Source organism: Centroberyx affinis, unplaced genomic scaffold (assembly GCF_046629955.1).
Source record: "Centroberyx affinis isolate AG114_WGS23_722 - 3 ecotype Tasmania unplaced genomic scaffold, CSIRO-AGI_Caff_v1 ptg003685l_1, whole genome shotgun sequence".
Lineage (NCBI taxonomy): Eukaryota > Metazoa > Chordata > Actinopteri > Beryciformes > Berycidae > Centroberyx > Centroberyx affinis.
Genome location: NW_027281580.1, coordinates 39,698 through 56,788, shown reverse-complemented (window position 1 = coordinate 56,788; position 17,091 = coordinate 39,698). Strand labels below are relative to the sequence as shown.

The 17,091-nt window shown below is 40.7% G+C and overlaps 1 protein-coding gene across 1 annotated transcript in view; it reads left to right on the top strand.

Moving 5' to 3' along the window:
- Positions 1 to 4,068, top strand: part of LOC139661967 (chemokine-like protein TAFA-5) — a 94,278-nt gene extending 90,210 nt beyond the window's left edge. Inside the window, exon 4 of the mRNA XM_071540557.1 lies at positions 3,937 to 4,068. Coding sequence (XP_071396658.1) covers positions 3,937 to 3,945 — 9 coding nt within the window. The 3' untranslated portion in view covers positions 3,946 to 4,068. The remainder of the gene's footprint in view (positions 1 to 3,936) is intronic.
- Positions 4,069 to 17,091: the final 13,023 nt, after the last annotated feature.

Genomic DNA, 17,091 nt, shown 5'->3' with positions numbered 1-17,091 from the left:
CAATGATCACGTAACGCCGTTAGATGAAATGTTGAAAGCTTTCGTGTGTCGGGAAGCTGAATTTAAAGCAATGAACTTTCAATTGGCAATTTTAAGCAATAAATTGCAAACACGAAAAGACATTTGTCACACTGTGAAAAGTTGAATACATCTTATTCCGTGTTTAATCAGTTCTGTCCAGAGTGTTTAGGGACGATTAAATGTTTGATGCTTTTCCAAAAGAGTGGGGGGGGGGTGGTGGGACAGTCCTGGTATAATCCAGCTTGTCCTTGTCTGACTCTCCCGGCTCTTTTTGGATTCCTGTTGCAGTCGTACAAGACAGGCATGAATAATTCAGCGCCAGCCGCCCCAAAGGTGCACTTGTTCTGAGTCTTCACCTGGAAGCAATTATGGAGAGCTCTCCTTTAAAGGGGACAGAAGTGAACTCTCCCTTCTCCTCCCCAGTGTTTAATTTTTTAATACAATTCTCAGTGCATTCAGAAATACATGTCATGTCTCAACTGTTTAGGTGCTGAGTGTAAACGATCCCGACTGTCCAGCTGTGATTCACAGGTTGGATGTATAGTTTTTAAAACAGACTTCTCAGCACCTTGAGGATGTGGATTCATTTCGTGTTCTGTTGTTTTCTATGTGATCTGCGGCTTTAAAGCAAGATGGCTTCCGTTTCTGCTAATTGTTCATAATCGTCTAATTTTGGGTTAGACGTTTATGAAAAATGTTTGTGAAGAAATGGTTGATTCTGTGTGGCATGCTTTACCTGCAAAGCCTTGGAAAATCTGGACACTGAATATATATTATATATATATGATTCAATTAATTTCATTGATTACATTCTTTTGTTCTTTACATGAGTTGAGAAGTGTGATTTAGGCTATAGCAAAATAACCTCAGTGTCTGTTAGATTATTTTGATTAGATGTAGTGTTAGACTGATATAACAGGCTGATATTGGATATTGGACTGGAAAACCTTAAACAGGACATTTTATTTTCTTTACACATTCTATTAGGGGTTCAACCCTGTGGGGCTCAAACCTTCTTCTTCTTCTTCTTCTCCTTCTACTTCTACTTCTCCTTCTTCTTCTTTCCTAAAACGTTCTATACCTCAGAGATTGTAAGTCCTAGAGCAACCAAATTTGGTGGATAGGTTTCAAATCTCCCCCACTACTCATTTGCTAATGTTAATTGTTAATTTGTTAATTATTTGTTATAGCGCCACCATCTGTGGTGGCAAGAAACTTTACGTTTTGGCCAAATAACTCCAGAACCATAAGGCCTACAATCATTTTATTTCCCCCTCAGATTCAGTGGCTAAACACAACAAATCCATCATATTGGTTTCCATTGTGAATTTTATGCAAACTCTATTTCTCACTATTTCTCCTGCAAAGTTTATCCAATCTCAATGAAATTTTGCACACATCATATCTGGACTTCCTAGATTACAGCTATTACCCAGAGTTTTGGTGTTTCAGTGGGGGGGGGGGCACCCTGCCTTAAAGATCTGTAAAAGAATTTCATCAGTCTGGTTTCAGTGGAGAGTTTTAGTGTCCCATGATACTCTAAATGTTTCAGAGGCTTTTTCTGCTCTAAATGTTTCAGAAGAGAATTCTGAGAAAACACTGAATCCTAGCATGAAAGCATTTAGCATTTTCTAGCATGAAAATGAAAAAAATGTAAGATGTTGGATATCAGTTGCTTCAAAATATTGGTATCGGCTTTCAGAAACCCATTGGTAGAGACCGAGTTAGATGATTATTGAAGCTTGAGCTACGTTCCAGGAAAGGTCGATTCTTTATCTGCAAATCCTGGGAAAAACATCAAGTCACTTTGTATTTCTGAAGGCTGAGTTTGTTCCAGGAAGCAGCTGCATGTTTCACACTCCAGAGGCAGACCGGCCTGATGAAAAATTCATATATACTTTTGTTATCATCTCAGACAGTTCAGTCGATACTCAGAACGACTGAAGCCGCTCCTGCTGCAGAACTGGACTCTGTCTTTGTTTCAGCTTTCCGTCTTTCAGTCAGCCTTCTTAACCTTGACTGATCTCCAGTCACACTGGGAGCTGCCCAGTACAACCGGTCTGCTGCTGCTGGTGACTGGCAGTTCAGTGGAGGTTAACTGCCTTGCTGAAGGGAACATGGACAGTAAGAGGAGAGTGTTTCTTACCCAAATCCACAAAGTTTGGATTTGAGGAAGTCTGGCAGGTCTGCTTCTCTGTGTTGAAAATAAATTTGATAATTTGAAGTGAACAAGTAAACCTGCCGTCCCCCATGAATGATGTAGGCACCTACATGAGTAACCTCCTCCTCCTCTTTCTTCTTCTTCTTCTTCTTCTTCTCTAAAATGATCTGGACCTCAGAGACTGTGAGTCCTAGAGCAACCAAGTTTGATGGATAGGTTTCAAATCTCCCCCACTACTCAGGCAACACAAATTCAGTTCAATGGAGAGTTGCGATATTTATTGTTGTGAAGAGTTATCCTTTGTAGACTGTTGTGACCTAGTTGCTGTCTTGCCCAGCCACAGTCAGTACACAACGTATTGAACATCCTCTTAAACCTTCAACTTCAGTCAACAAACTAAGGTCTGGAAAAGGTTTTGAAATGGAAAACAGGGGGGAACCTGGTTAAAACTCTCTCAGATCAGAGCCGCTTCGATGTGAATGTGTTTCAGGATGGATTTCTCTTTTAACTTCATGATGCTGCTACTTGCCAGGAGCGACTGTAATGGATTTACAAGGCAGCGCCTATAAAGCAAGTTCGGCCAGGCTGTAGTGTCTCTGTTTCAACTTAATCTCCGAGATTCTCTTCATGACAAGTCATTATGCTAATTGCCGGAGAGAAGTGTAGACCTCACCGACACCCGCTGCATTAAGAACCGAGACAAACCGCCGTCTAGCAGTGTCTGGAAAAAGAAAAATATTGCCTTTAAAAGCTATGGAGAAGATCGGTTACGCATTTTAACTTCGGTAATATCAGGATTTTGCATAAATGAAAAAAAACAACTGTTGCGACAGCAGCCTAATTGAATTAGCGCTTGCTGAGACGCTGCTGGGGTTCGTCTTGCAGGAATCAGTCCCTTCAGCTTAATTTACATTTGGGCTCATGGAGCTGAACACCTCGACTCGACCGGAGCAACACCTCGGAGCCAACTGGGGGAGTTCATTAGTGGAAATGAGCGTCACACAGGCTGGAGAATTAAAAAAGAAAAGCCATACATTCCTTGATCCAATTAAGCAGGAGCTGTGGTTCAGGCAGATGGTACAAGACTCTCCGTTCAGAGCCGCTTAATATCCGCAGCGTCACCGACGCGCCGGGAGTGTGTGTGCCGCTCCGGTCTGTGTGTGTGTGTGTGTGTGTGTCAAAGAGTTTAATATCAGCAGCATGGCATCAGGTTGTTAGCGGTAAATGAAGTTTCATTCCACAGTGAGATATCCTCCGTTTACAGAATGTGACACGCTGAGAAATGTCATGAAAGTAAAACTGATTACTGAACAGAATTAATAGCTGCCTGGATCCCTTTTCATACGAAAGAATAAGATTCAGAGGATGTAATGACCTGGAAATACTGAGCAGTTAACATCAGGTGTTCTCTCCAAAACGGATATTTATATTGGCGTAAATAAAATAGATTTATGAATGGATATTGTCGTATTTTTTTAACACATCTCTTACGTGTCCTTGTTCTTTTTTTCCCTGTGTTATCTTGGCTCGTGATGCATTTTTATGTAAATGGAAAAATAAACTTGAAAGTGAAAGTGAAAGTGAAGCGGTGGGCTCGCCGTTTTTATCGATGGCGGCCTCCACAATGCTTAGACCAGCAGAAGCGCTCAGGTTTGCAGCAGCGAGGCGTAGCGTTTGTCTGTGATGGATTCTCTGCCGCTCTGATCCGCTTCCCTCCTAACGCTGCTGTGTTTCTATCGATCCTCCCCTCCCAGGTCTCCTGACAGCGGCGAGGACACACGCTCCCGAGAGAGAAGGCACGGCGCTTCCCATCGTCCATCGCCCCCCTCGCCGAGCGGAGCGTCCGCCGCCGCCGCCGCCGCCGTACGATCATCAGCCATCCGCCCATCCTTCGCCGTCGGGGCCGGGGTCGTCGCCCGTTTTGCGATGTTGAACCGTTCAGACGGCGCTGAAACGAGGTCTGTAGCCGCGGACAGGAGCAGGGACTGAACACTGGAGCGCTTGGATATCGATTCCACTGGACTTAACAGTGTGACTTTTTTTTTTTCCAAGAGATTTTAAAAAAAGTGGGTCACGGCTAACTGTTGGATCTGTGCCTGCGCTCGACTCCAGAGACACAACACGAGACGTTTGCTTTTGGAGTTTTTTTTCGTTTGGCGCACAACTCTTGTCTTGTTTTTACAGACCAAAGATGAACAAAGCCAACGACGCAACGTTTGGGAGGACGAGGCGAAAAAAAAGGGGGAACGGAGACTTGTGTAACCGCTGAAGTTACAAACCCTTATTCCCACTGACTGGACACAGTGACACATACATGTAAACAAATGAACACATTGTGATATAAGTGACTTATTGCGCAAAGTAATATTGTATACAAGTTAATGACAAAAAATATGTATAACAAGAGAGTAAGTCAGGGGATATTGTATAACTTGGTGACATTTCTCTTGGGACAGCCTAATTGTACTTGTGTACTCACTGCTCTATTTTGAACATGCATTAAATCAGAATTTACATTTTCAAACGCTACATTTGGACAATATGCAGTCAGCATGGCTGGTTATAGTGAAACAAGCAAACCATTTCACACTAGAAACAAAGCGTAGGGGGAGAAAATAAGCAAATCTGTCATATCTGTTTGGGGGAAAGAAGCATTAAATGTATTTTCAAAAGCCTAAAGTTATATATTTAACAGTTTTATATGTTGTATCTTTGTAGAAAACCTTATTTAACACTGAAAATGTGGTCACATTGCCCATCATAAACTGTGGATACACAAGGAGCTCTGTCCTCCAGCTGCTGGTCTGTCTTGTTCATTTGAACTCCGCTGCCTTTCCAAGCTGTCTGATGATTTGTGACGACACACACTGGTTATTTTCTCCTGGTGGGGACAGACGGAGTGTTTTCCTGCAGTTCTGAACACCAAAACACCAAAACACCAAAACACAGGAGGCGGTCTGTCTGTAGCTCATTGCCTTAGTCGTCTCGATCCTCGTCTCGATCCTCGTCTCGATCCTGCAGGCCGCCCGCCGCTGAAGATCCGAACCTCCCTCCTGTCTTGGTTTTTATGCTCTGGCGTTATTGAACCATGTTTTACATTAAACTGAACCGACACCACGGTGCTTTTTTGTGGCAGTGATGTGTAACACGGAGAGTCTGATCATCCTCCTTTAATCTGGAAACGTTTTCTTTTGATGCCAGTTTGCGTAGTTTTACATCAGATAATGGAATATTTTGAATTTCCTACATTTCTATCAGAATATTAATGGATTTTTTAAAGATGATTATAACATGTAGAGGTGGGCTCCCGACTGTGGATGATCAAGAACTGTGTAATTTGCAAGAAACATTAATTATTAAACACCTACATAGTATATATAGAAATTTATATATTAATATATTTTAAGATCTTAGCCTCCTGGTAGGTAGTGGAGGTTAGCAGGATCCCAGACTCACGTCTTAATTCAAACGTCACAGCGCCAAATGACACTCAGACGTTTAAAGCCTTTTTGGTGAAATATGTGCTGAATACATTGACTTAATGGAACAGTTTTAAGGCTTTGGAAGAACTAAAAATACTGAGCAGCTAAAATGTAGGACTGTACTCTCAGAGGCTTCGGCTCTCTTACGTTATCCTATTTTATTTATTAACTTTATTCTGGCCTAGTTATACTCTACAGTACTATTAGCCCACTTCTACCAGGAGGAGGAGATAAGCATATTTCTGCTCTTCATACAGCTGTTGGGTTTTTAAAGGCAGAGTAAGTGAAGCCGGACAGAAAGTCACGGCAGGCGTGTAAAGGTCAGCGGAGCCGCGGAGACGCTTTGTGAATGTCGCTTTTTAAATATGACATGCTTTTCTTCCAGGAGGCAGCGAGGCTCACTGAGGTAAGTGTGATGGGGAAATGTCACCTGAGTATTCTTCCAAAATGAGACATCAAGCATCTGAATAAAAGCGACACTCTCACAAAATGAAAAGAAAACATTGTACTTTCTTTAACAAATAGCATGTAGCTTTAGCTTAAGTCCTGGGTTTACAAAATGAATTTACAGCCTGGATCCTGCAGATTTTACAGACACTGAATGACTACAGATATTTATTTTTTTTCACCAAATGGAGATGTAGCATTTGGGGTTAAAACAATTCATTTTCCATGCTATTGCTGTATTTACTGTATTCAAATTTGTATGTTTTTGGTTATTAAGTAGCAAATATGACGTTTCTGTTTATAGATACAATAAGCTTACATCTCTTTTAAGATCATGCTATGTGGTTTCATTTCAAGTTTCATTTTTTTTTTTAGCAGCACATCATATCATAAGTACATCATTACTTTCAACACATACTAGCTTGGGACAGCCAGTGGTGTAATAATAATAATAACAACAATAATAATAATAATAATAATAATAATAATATTAATAACAACAATGATAATAAACTTTATTCATACAGCACTTATCTGAAAACAGAGTTTACAAAGTGCTTTACATCAGAAGAACAGAGAGAATGGAACAGAAGGAATACAAATTTATAACAATAGCGTCCAAAAGCATTAAAAAGATGAAAAAGGATAAAAAGATAAAATATAAATGATAAAAAAAAAAACGAATAAGAAACAATACAGTAGTAAATATGAAGGAGGTGATCATCATAAGAAAACAACCACCAATAGGAATAAAAACTTTTACTTCCATAAAACCAGTAATGTGTTTGTTTGTTTTTTACTCATCTGAGTCTCAACAGTTTGACAGGAGTCACTATTCTGTATACTGTGAATTTATGTCATGAAGATGTTATGTCAGCTGAAAACAGGGCAGACTGAGTTTAGGTGGGTTTTCCTGGAGTATGTTAAAAAAGTAACGGGGCTAAAACCTGGAACCTGTGTATTTACAGACTTCCCCAGGTCGTTCTCACACATAATCCCTGTTCAGCTCGTCTTCCTCCTCCTGTGTAAACGATGGCTGCCGGCCATCCATCCTTCTGGCTGTTTGCTCATGAGTTTCCTCCGCTCCGGTTATCAGGTGAGAGAAGATGGCGATGTGTGAAGTTTTGCAGTCAGATCTGCGGATCTTCAAATCCCCTTCTTGCAAATGATCTTCCTCTACTTGCTTGAAAATGCTCCTGTCTCCATCCTGTTCTCTCTCGCTCTTATTTAATTTCCTAGCATTTCCTATCACTTTGATTGAATTTCACTACTGCTCCTCTGTCCAGATTTAATTGGGTCTCCAGAGATTCATGAGGGTTTTTAGCTATGCTTCTTTAAAGGTCCATATTCTCCACTCTCCAGTATTTTATTTTGTGTCTTGAGGTCCATTCAAAGCTGTGTGTGTGCTGTCATGTACCAAAAACTTACCAAAAACTTTTTACATGTTCATTTTCCAGCATCTCTCTGAGCCTTACCAAGAACAGGCTGTTTCTGTCGCCGTGTCTTTAAGGCTCATTAATATTAACAACCCTCTGTTCTGATTGGCTAACCGTTTCAAGAGTAACACGTGAGACGCCGCGGCCCGGCAGCTACAGGTAGGGAAAACTCTCCGGTAATAAACAATGACAACCGCTCAACCGCTTTGAAAAAAACACTTTGTTAGTCTATTATTTCTTACAGAAATGATAGATGAAATGATGAATTTCTTCTAACTTCATCAGAAATGATGAAGTTAGAAGAGTTAAGACAGCAAGTAAGTGAGATGGAGTACAAACACAAAAGCGGGTTTCAGAAGCGAAAACGCCTATTATGTAAGTAGAACTTATTTATTATTTGACTAATAATCAACTACACACTTGTGTTTTGTGTTTTTAAGGCCTATGTGCAGACATGAATAATGTTGTTCAACACCAGATTTTATCGAGTATAGCACGGCGGTCTGTTTTCCCAGTAATCATTTCATTTAGGCGTCAACTGTGCAGTGCATTTCACTGTTGCTGGTCGTTTTAAAGCTGCGTGCTTTCACTTCTTTCATTCGTCACTGACGTTATGTTACATTATGAGGGGAGGAGGAGAGGCAGGAGGAAGGAGGAGAGGCAGGAGGAAGGAGGAGAGGCAGGAGGAAGGCCGGCCGCAGACTGAATAGCAAGCGGAACATCATGATGCATTGTGATGGGCAGGGCCCGCTTTGACCATCTTGCATTGGGGCCCGACGCTGACTCCTTACCCTACTGCCCGGCCCCCCCCTTTCTGTACTAGTGTATTGTATGAATGAACTCTTACATCCTGGGGTTATTGTAATCCTGTCTGAATTGACTGCGCATTGGCATCTGGATTACATGATCACACATCCCCGATTTGCTCCCAAAATTCTGGTCACCTTAAACTAGTCATGCTAGCCTATCGCTATCTAGGTAAGCTAGTCAACTTGCTGCTGACCTTCCAAATCATGATGCCATGATCATAAATGAATGAAATAAAGAAGTCATTGCCATTTATATTTTGTATTCATATTCATATTCCATAGACCCTCTGAGTTCATATGCAGCTGGTTCACTTTTTGGTTCACAGGACTGAGTTTGGTTCCTTTAAAAAGAACTATATATGAACACACCCCTAGCTAACTTGCACACCAACAAACTGTGGGTCTTTGGCTCCGCCCATTAAGGTTTAACTGAACCAATGAGATCATTTCTGCATCTGAGAAATGTTTGTTGAACTAAAACTACAATCCGCAGTCAGACAGTGGGAATTAAAATCACCAACAGTCTTTTAGAATGAACTGTGGCTTCTTTCTGTCTGTCTAACTTTAACCATTAACCTCTCAGTTCAACTTGGAAAAACACTGAAATTGCAGTTGTTTTTAATCCATAGCAGCAATAAATTTCACATCTCTGTTTTGTAAGAAAATCCAACAGAATTTCAAGTGAAACAAACGGGAAAAAGATCAAGAGCGAAACATCCTGAGACAAATCAATCTCCGCCTCAGGATCAGAAACGTTTCATTTTTTTATCTGCTTATGCTTTAACACACTGACTTAATTTTTCTATTCACATCTCCAGCTCTTTAATTATAGATCCTGCGTCTCCACTAAATAGCAAAGCTAAACATGAAAGAATCATTTCTGAATTTGGCATAAACTATCATGCTGAAAATCTCTGCCTCTAATGCAGTATGATGAGATTTTATCAGACTTTCCTGTTATAAAGGAAGCATCACTTTCATCACATCAGTGTGTCTAGTCTGGAACCACAGACATTAGTGTTGATTTTCAAAACCTTTGTATTAACACCAACATGTTGTGTCCGTACATATGGATATTTTATGTGAAAAGTGAAGTTTTGAATGGGAATGAGCTGAATGGAAACACCAAATTTCGAAAAACATCCACAAATATCGCAAAAAAGTTTTTACATTCGCTTGAGGTGGATTTGTTTGGTATTTCAGCTTGTCTGGTCTGTCGCGATGCGTTCCTCTGTAGCAGCGGTTCCCAAACTTTTTAGGCAACGCACCCCCTTCTACATCCCGACCGGGTTGATGCACCCCCAATCCGCCCACACCTTCAGAAAAAAAAAAAAAAAGGAACATGGCCTATTTATAGCCGCATTAAAGGCATCGAGTTTAATCATGCACACGTAATTTTTCATTCATTTTATTTCCATTTTTTATATTTCGTTTTGACTTTTTGTTTCCAATTTCAGTTTAGTTTTAATTCGTTTTTAAAGCGGGTTTGCTAGTTTGGTTTAGTTTTTTATTTTTTGAAAATGCTTAGTTTTAGTTTAGTTTTTATTAGCTTCAGTGTTAGTTTTAGTCTTTATTTTGTAATGTGCTTGCTTGTGCGACTGTGCCGACAGAAGGATAATTAACCATCTGCTGGCGTAAAACTGGCACATCTAAAAAATTGGAAGATAGATTTCATATCCACCCAAAATACTAGGCTTATGTATGAAATAAATTGACGAAAGACGAAAACGAAAGACATTTTCTCTATAATTTTAGTTTATTTTAATTAGTTTTGTAAACACACAATACAGTTTCAGTTAGTAATTATTACACCATTACACCACCATTACATTTTTCCTCTCGTGCACCCCCTAGAGGCAGCTCCAGCACCACACTTTGGGAATCTCTGCTCTGGAGGAACCGGCGGCCTGACTGGCCCAACGACCGGCCCGATAATCCTGCAGCAGATCAAATGTTGTTCTGGACCCTAAAATGTTGCACCCAAAGGCTCTCAGTAAAATGCCAGATATATGGCGACTGTCGTTGAATGGTCATTTCTACTATAATATTACCCATAATATTTAGCCGTCGCCACCGGAATACGCCCACCAACAGATTACATGAGAAAAATAATTACTTCTTCTATGGCAAGTAACTCTTGGAAAGCTCTCTCCATTGTGATCTTGTCACCCCACACACACACAAACCTACTTATTCGCTTAAAAGCTGTTAATGGAAACGCACCAGATTCGCATTTTCAAGATTAACTTTATTGTCTCACAAAGTGGAAGATTTGGCTTGGGCTTTCACCCATGCTGCAGCCGTAAAAGACAAAACATTCCACATGCAAAAAACATACAAAGATGTTAGTAAATAAAAACATACAGCAAGGTTCCTAAAAGCACCTATAGATAAACAGAAGAAACAAACACATCAATAAAAGCAACGATCTGCACAAATCTCCAGTGTCCATCTTGGCCTCGTACTTTTCTTATCTGCCGCTATTTAAAAGTTTTATTGACTCAGGGATAAATTAATTTTTAAATCTATTTAATCTGCAGCAAGGGACTCTGAACCTCCTCCCAGAGGACAGTAGCTGATACATGTAGAACATGGGATGGGTCAGTAACTCTCCTGTTGGCTTGCCTTAGAGTAGCCTGTTCGTAAGTAAACTGCAAGGATGGATGCTGTCTTTCTGCTAGAATGTAAACAACAATTTAAAAATGTCGTTACAAAGTGACAATAATATAATTTGGATGGAGAGCTTGTGAAACTGTGATGGTCAAGAGTCTCATTAGTGATTACTACAGCAGAATAACATGGAGCTGATATAATATAATATCACCATTCATTTTTCTGACTCACCATACGGATTGTCACATTTCTGTATTACGATTTAATGAATTTCGATATATTGTCCCATCCCTATTATCCAGTTATCCAGTGGGTTGAGAAAATCCTTTCCTCAACCCACTGGATAACTAGAGGAGCATTTTTAGTGAAAACATGAAAATCACCAAAAACTGGAGTTACGAGGGTTTTCACGTGACAGCAGCCATATTCTGCGTTGAAAAATAAGACAAACGTGTGTTGTCCCGGGCCTGATGGACTTTATAACAGTGTAGTAAAAGGCAAATCGATACGTAATGTTCCTTTCACCGGCGCACCTCCTATCACAGCGAGACAGAAACAGTCAATAGAGTCGACCATAAAACTGAAGATTCCCGCCGCCCAGTCGTTCATCACTGGGAGAAATAATCAAGTGAGTGTGAACAGAGCAGCTGAGCGTCTGGAGAGCCGATAGGGATTAGCTGAGAAAACATTAATATGGTCCTCCAAGGGTCCAAGTCGTTAGCGGGTCAATATTTGTTTTACCTTTAACCCCTGTGACCGAAGTCATTAGTCAGCAAACCAGGCGGTAAAACTGTCATCTGAAAAATGTAGACGTGCTTGTGTGGGTCAAAGGTCGAGCTCAACTTGTTGTTTTCATACCAGCCTTAACATACACTTGTTTTCCCTTTTAATTGCTTTAGTTATCGTCTCAAGTGGTACGCAGCAGCTTGGTGCTTCTACAGCTGAACCGATATTACAACCATCTGCAGTGAAAAGGGCTGAAATGTCCATCGCAATCAAACAGACCCACTAGACCCAGCATATGTTATCTTTCCAACAGTGTTGGGTGGTTCTGTGTAACTCAGTAACGCATTACAGTAATGTGATTACTTTTCTCAGTCTTATCTTACCTGTCTGATTGGACAGGTAAGATGTAAAAGGCAATATTTATAAAGCCTCTTAAGCCCTATTCACACGGGACTAGTATTACCTGGGGACCTCATGTGAGTTAGAAATTACCCCCCCCCAACGTCTGTGTTTCATGTGGCGCATTCACACAGGATAAGCGAAGTCTGTATTTTACTTGATTTAACCTTGAATTATGATATGAATCACCTGGCTTGTTTGTGCACTATTTTTGGAGAAATATTGATTGGAAAGTGTCTGGTCGCTAGCTATAGGCCTAACGTTACTATTAATAGGCAGTGGTGGAAGAAGTACTCAGATCTTGTACTTAAGTAAAAGTAACAATATCACAGTGTAGAAATACTCTGTTACAAGTAAAAGTCCTGCATTCAAAATGTTACTTAAGTAAAAGTACAAAAGTATTAGCATCAAAATATACTTAAAGTACCAAAAGTAAAAGTACTCATTATGCAGAATGGCCCATTTCAGAATAATACAGTATATATTACATTATTGAATTATAATTATTGATGCATTAATGTGTAAGCATCACTTTAATGTTGCAGCTGGTAAAGGTGAAGCTGATTTTAATTACTTTATTTACTGCTGGGTAGTTTGTAAACTTCCCCCTGGGGATCAATACAGTTTTATCTTAATCTATACATCATAATTTATTTGTTGATTATATTTTGTATTATTAATCTGAATACGCAAAGTAACTAGTAACTCAAGTTATCAAATAAAGGTAGTGGAGTAAAAAGTACAATATTTCCCTCTGAAGTGTAGTGGAGTAGAAGTATAAAGTAGCAGAAAATGGAAATACTCAAGTAAAGTACAAGTACCCCAAAATTGTACATAAGTACAGTACTTGAGTAAATGTACTTAGTTACTTTCCACCACTGTTAATAGGCTACCACATAATAACTGTTGAGCCTGTTGAAAGATAGAAAAATGATGCCGCATGCTGCCATGAATGTCATCCATCTCGTCATCTTTCGAGATTTCGCTCTTCTGATGGATTTGAGCTTGCTCTTTCTGTGAATGGGTCTCCATGCTGTATAGTGAGATGAGCCTCCTGGATTTGCACCCAAAATGCTGTCAAAACTTTCATTTATAATTTGCCAACGCAGCCTCCATAATTCTCGACCGGGAAAAGAGGCAGAAAAAAGGCGCGGAGAAAACAAAAAACCTTGAAAAAATAAAAAATACGACCCCAAATCACAGAGATGCCGATTCGCACGGGACTAATATTATCACATGACCTCTGTGTTTGGTGAGATATGGTAGGTAATTTGCGGTGGAATTTTACTTTACAAATTACGGACATGGCAGATTTGCACGGGATTAAGATCACAGACGACCTCCGCAATTATTACAGATTACTAGAGGTCCCCAGGTAATACTAGTCCCGTGTGAATAGGGCTTTAAAGAAGTATGGTAGGACTGTGAACAGTTTTCAGTAGAATAAGGAGGATCACCAAGGAGTCTGTAAGTATAGATCAGGTATCCTACTTTGATTTTCTCTATGAAAACAGGCCCAGTGTTTAAACATTCAGAGTCAGAGTGAGGAAAAAGCAGTTGACTAATCTAATAGGCTGCAGTACACTGTATATCACAGGTGTATTACATTGCCCATATTGGTTTTTCTGGATGATGATACCGGGGATCTCGGAGTAGAGTCCCCCCAATAAAACCTGCCCATTTCCAGCAGTGTAAGGGATTACAATTTCAAATTCAGTGCATTACCGTAACCCTTCACACTTTTCTGTTCTCTCCTTTGAAATTGTAGAAGTTTTGTTTTTTTTCCAAATCCAGGACATGCAGCAGCTTTACGTCAGCCATTAGCTAAAAAAATCTAAACAAAAAGCTGGAGGCTGAGGGAGAGATGCAGACTTCCAGCAGCTGGAAGTTTTCCCCATTACTTTGAATTGATATCTGTCAAGGACGCAGAAGAAGAATATTCTGGTCCGTTGTGAACTTTGTGTGGCAGCAAAACTCTTTCCACAGAGAAAAACACAACATCCAGTTTATCAAAGCATCTGATACAGAAACACAGAGATGAGAAACTCAGAGAGAAACAAGGAGCTGCTGCTGCCAACGAGACGCAGAGGAATGAACGAGGAATGGAACTAATTACTGCTGCTGGTGAGGAATTAGTAAAGTAATGTGATTACTTGTTAAATGAGAAATAAGTAAAGAGCAAATTGATTACATTTTCCGTGTAACTTGCCCAACACTGGTTTCCAAGTGGTGAAGGTAAGATGTATCGACTTCTTCTTCTTCCTGATATCCTGCAGCGTGTTAGAAGTCTTGTCTGTCCATATTTAATTTGGGTCTCTGAAGAATCGTGTGGGTTTCCCTCTAGCTATGGACTTTTCAGGTGAAGCAGTGACGTCGTCCTTTTAGATTCTCCCCTGGGATTTCAAGTGGGTCAGACTTTAATGGATTAATAGTCAAGCAGGGGGAATTAAAATCACAGATCAGACTGTCTTGCAGGTAAGAGATCTCATCTCGTTCTGCTCAGTGCCATGGACTGTATCCATTATGTTTACATTTACGCTTTCTAGGCCATATAGGCAAGTAGTTAACCCTCTTAAGATTCTTTTAATCACTTACAAGGCACTACACGGCTTAGCTCCTGCCTACATTTCCGAGCTACTAAGCCCTTACACTACCGAGCGGTCACTTATGTCAGTGATTCTCAACCTTTTTCATATCAAGGACCCTAATTTAGTCCACATTAGGGGACACGGACCCCCATTTGATGAGATTTTGTCTCTTGGACCCAAATCTGAGAATATTTTTTATTGTTCGATATGATTTTTTCTCCAGAATTCCATGACTCTCTGTATTGCAGGTAGAGAGATAACAGAGAAACTATGATCAAAATAATCATTCTTCTACATTCTCTTAATTGTGTTTTCTTGTAAATGAAATAATGCCGAAGTTTAACAATTCATCAGTTTGCTGGGGACCCCCTGGAACCCCCTCAAGGACCCCTGGTGGTCCCCCGGACCCCACGTTGAGAACCACTGACTTAGGTCATCCAACCGAAACCTGTGGGCCAGACCGCGTACCAAACTAAAAACCAAAGGCGACTGCGCTTTTGCTGCCCTGGCTCCCAGACTTTGGAACAATCTCCCCCATCCCATTGGATCAGTTGTTAGTTTAGTTTTCAGTTTTAAACAACATTTAAAAACCTACTTTTTTAGGATGGCCTTTCTATAACTTTCGATAATTTCAAGGGTGTTCGTATGTGCGTTATGTCTGTATGTATTTTTGAATGTTTTTTTTTCTTGTATGTGCTTTGTGTTTGTGTTCTCTTTATCTCTCTTTCTGTGCCGATGTTGATGTAGAGCACTTTGTAACCTGTGTTAAAAAAGGCGCTATATACATATTTTCCTTACTTACTTACTTATCGGGGGGGGTCTGGAAACACATGCAGTGGTAGAATGAGTTTAAACTGATAGATTGCCAATATTTCAAGCAACCAATAGTAAAAAAGGTCAAAGGTCAGAGCCACAGCATCCTGGCAACAGCTGTGACCAGTCTGCTCTCCTGGTGAAATGATCATGATGTTTTAAAATGTAAATAAGGAGCTGGATGCAGCAAAAGTGTTAGAAATTTGTTTCCCAGCAGAAAGGATCAGCTGGAGGAGACAGGACTAGAAACAGGAAGTAGTTTGATGGTGGACAGTCAAGGTGTGGAGGTCGGAGGTCGGGGGGCGGATATGGTTCAATTCCCAACTCACAACAAGTTTTAATTTATTGAAATTGAACCAACAGGTAGAAATGTCCGGTCCAGTTCCTGCTGTTGGACCAGAATCCTTTACTGGAGGAGGAACCTGATCTGAACTGGATTCCTGTCAGAAACATGGAGGCTGAGTCTCAGAGTTGAAAGAGATGAAATTTTATGACGTCACCCATTGTCTTCTGAAGGTTTGTTTTGAAGCTGCAGGTTGTGTTTACAGTCGCCGCCATGTTGACATTTTTTGGAGCCGGAGCAGCCAAAGCGAGTCAAAGGGCGGAGCCAGAGACGGTTTAGAAACGAGACGGTGCAACTGCGAGTCATTTCCTGTATCTGTGTCACGTGGGTTTGGCCACTGCCCCGCCCCTTTAGGAGACTAGCGGCAGGTTCTGAGTCTATTCACTCCAATGGGAGAAGTGAACGTGAGCACAGGTTATGACCGATTCTTTCGCCCCTTAGTCACCGAAGTAAATATCGGACCTGTTTTTCACAAGCCGCATATTTTCCGAACATTCTGACTCTAAAGTGGCATTTTTCAGACGGACAAATCAGGAGAAAATTTACTTTGTTCGAGACCTGTCTCTGTCTCAGCAACACACTCTCGCGAGATCTGGGATCTGAGATCTAAATATGGCTGTTAGCTGTGTAAATATCTAATGTTAGCAAAAGAAAATATAAATACATAGGGGGGATGGGGGGGAGAGGCGACCACACCCACTTAGGAGACAGGAAGTGTATACCATTTCATACCATTGGCGCAGCTTGTAATCATCAAGCGTCATCTTGTGTGTATAGAGCATCTTTGGTGGAGCCAAGGTGGAGGGGGCGGGGTTTGGGTCATCTGCAAAGCCGCAGCGCTGCCTACTATTGGCCCGTAATCAGGGACCTGTCAATCAATAGGAAAACAACCCCATGTTTTATATGTTGTATCTGTTAATGACACAATTATTTTGAAAATCTTCATAAGGACACACATTAGAAGAAGTGAAATTAGCTGCTGAAGCCAAAACCTCTTGTGGAAAAAATGTATTGACTTGGTTTGGAGTCTTTCTGGAGCCGGACTCTAGCGGACGTTAGAGGAACTGCTGCTGCTTCAGGATTTGCTTGGCTGCTTGGTTCCTGTGCTGCACTTCCCACAGATCACCTGTCAATCAAACAGTGTGGGCGGAGCTTGGATTTTCTGTTGATGCAGTTTGAGTTTCTCTTTTCTTTGTCTGTTCAGCCATGGTGGCTATCACTGCTCATGCTAACTACCCAGTTCTTCTTCTTCT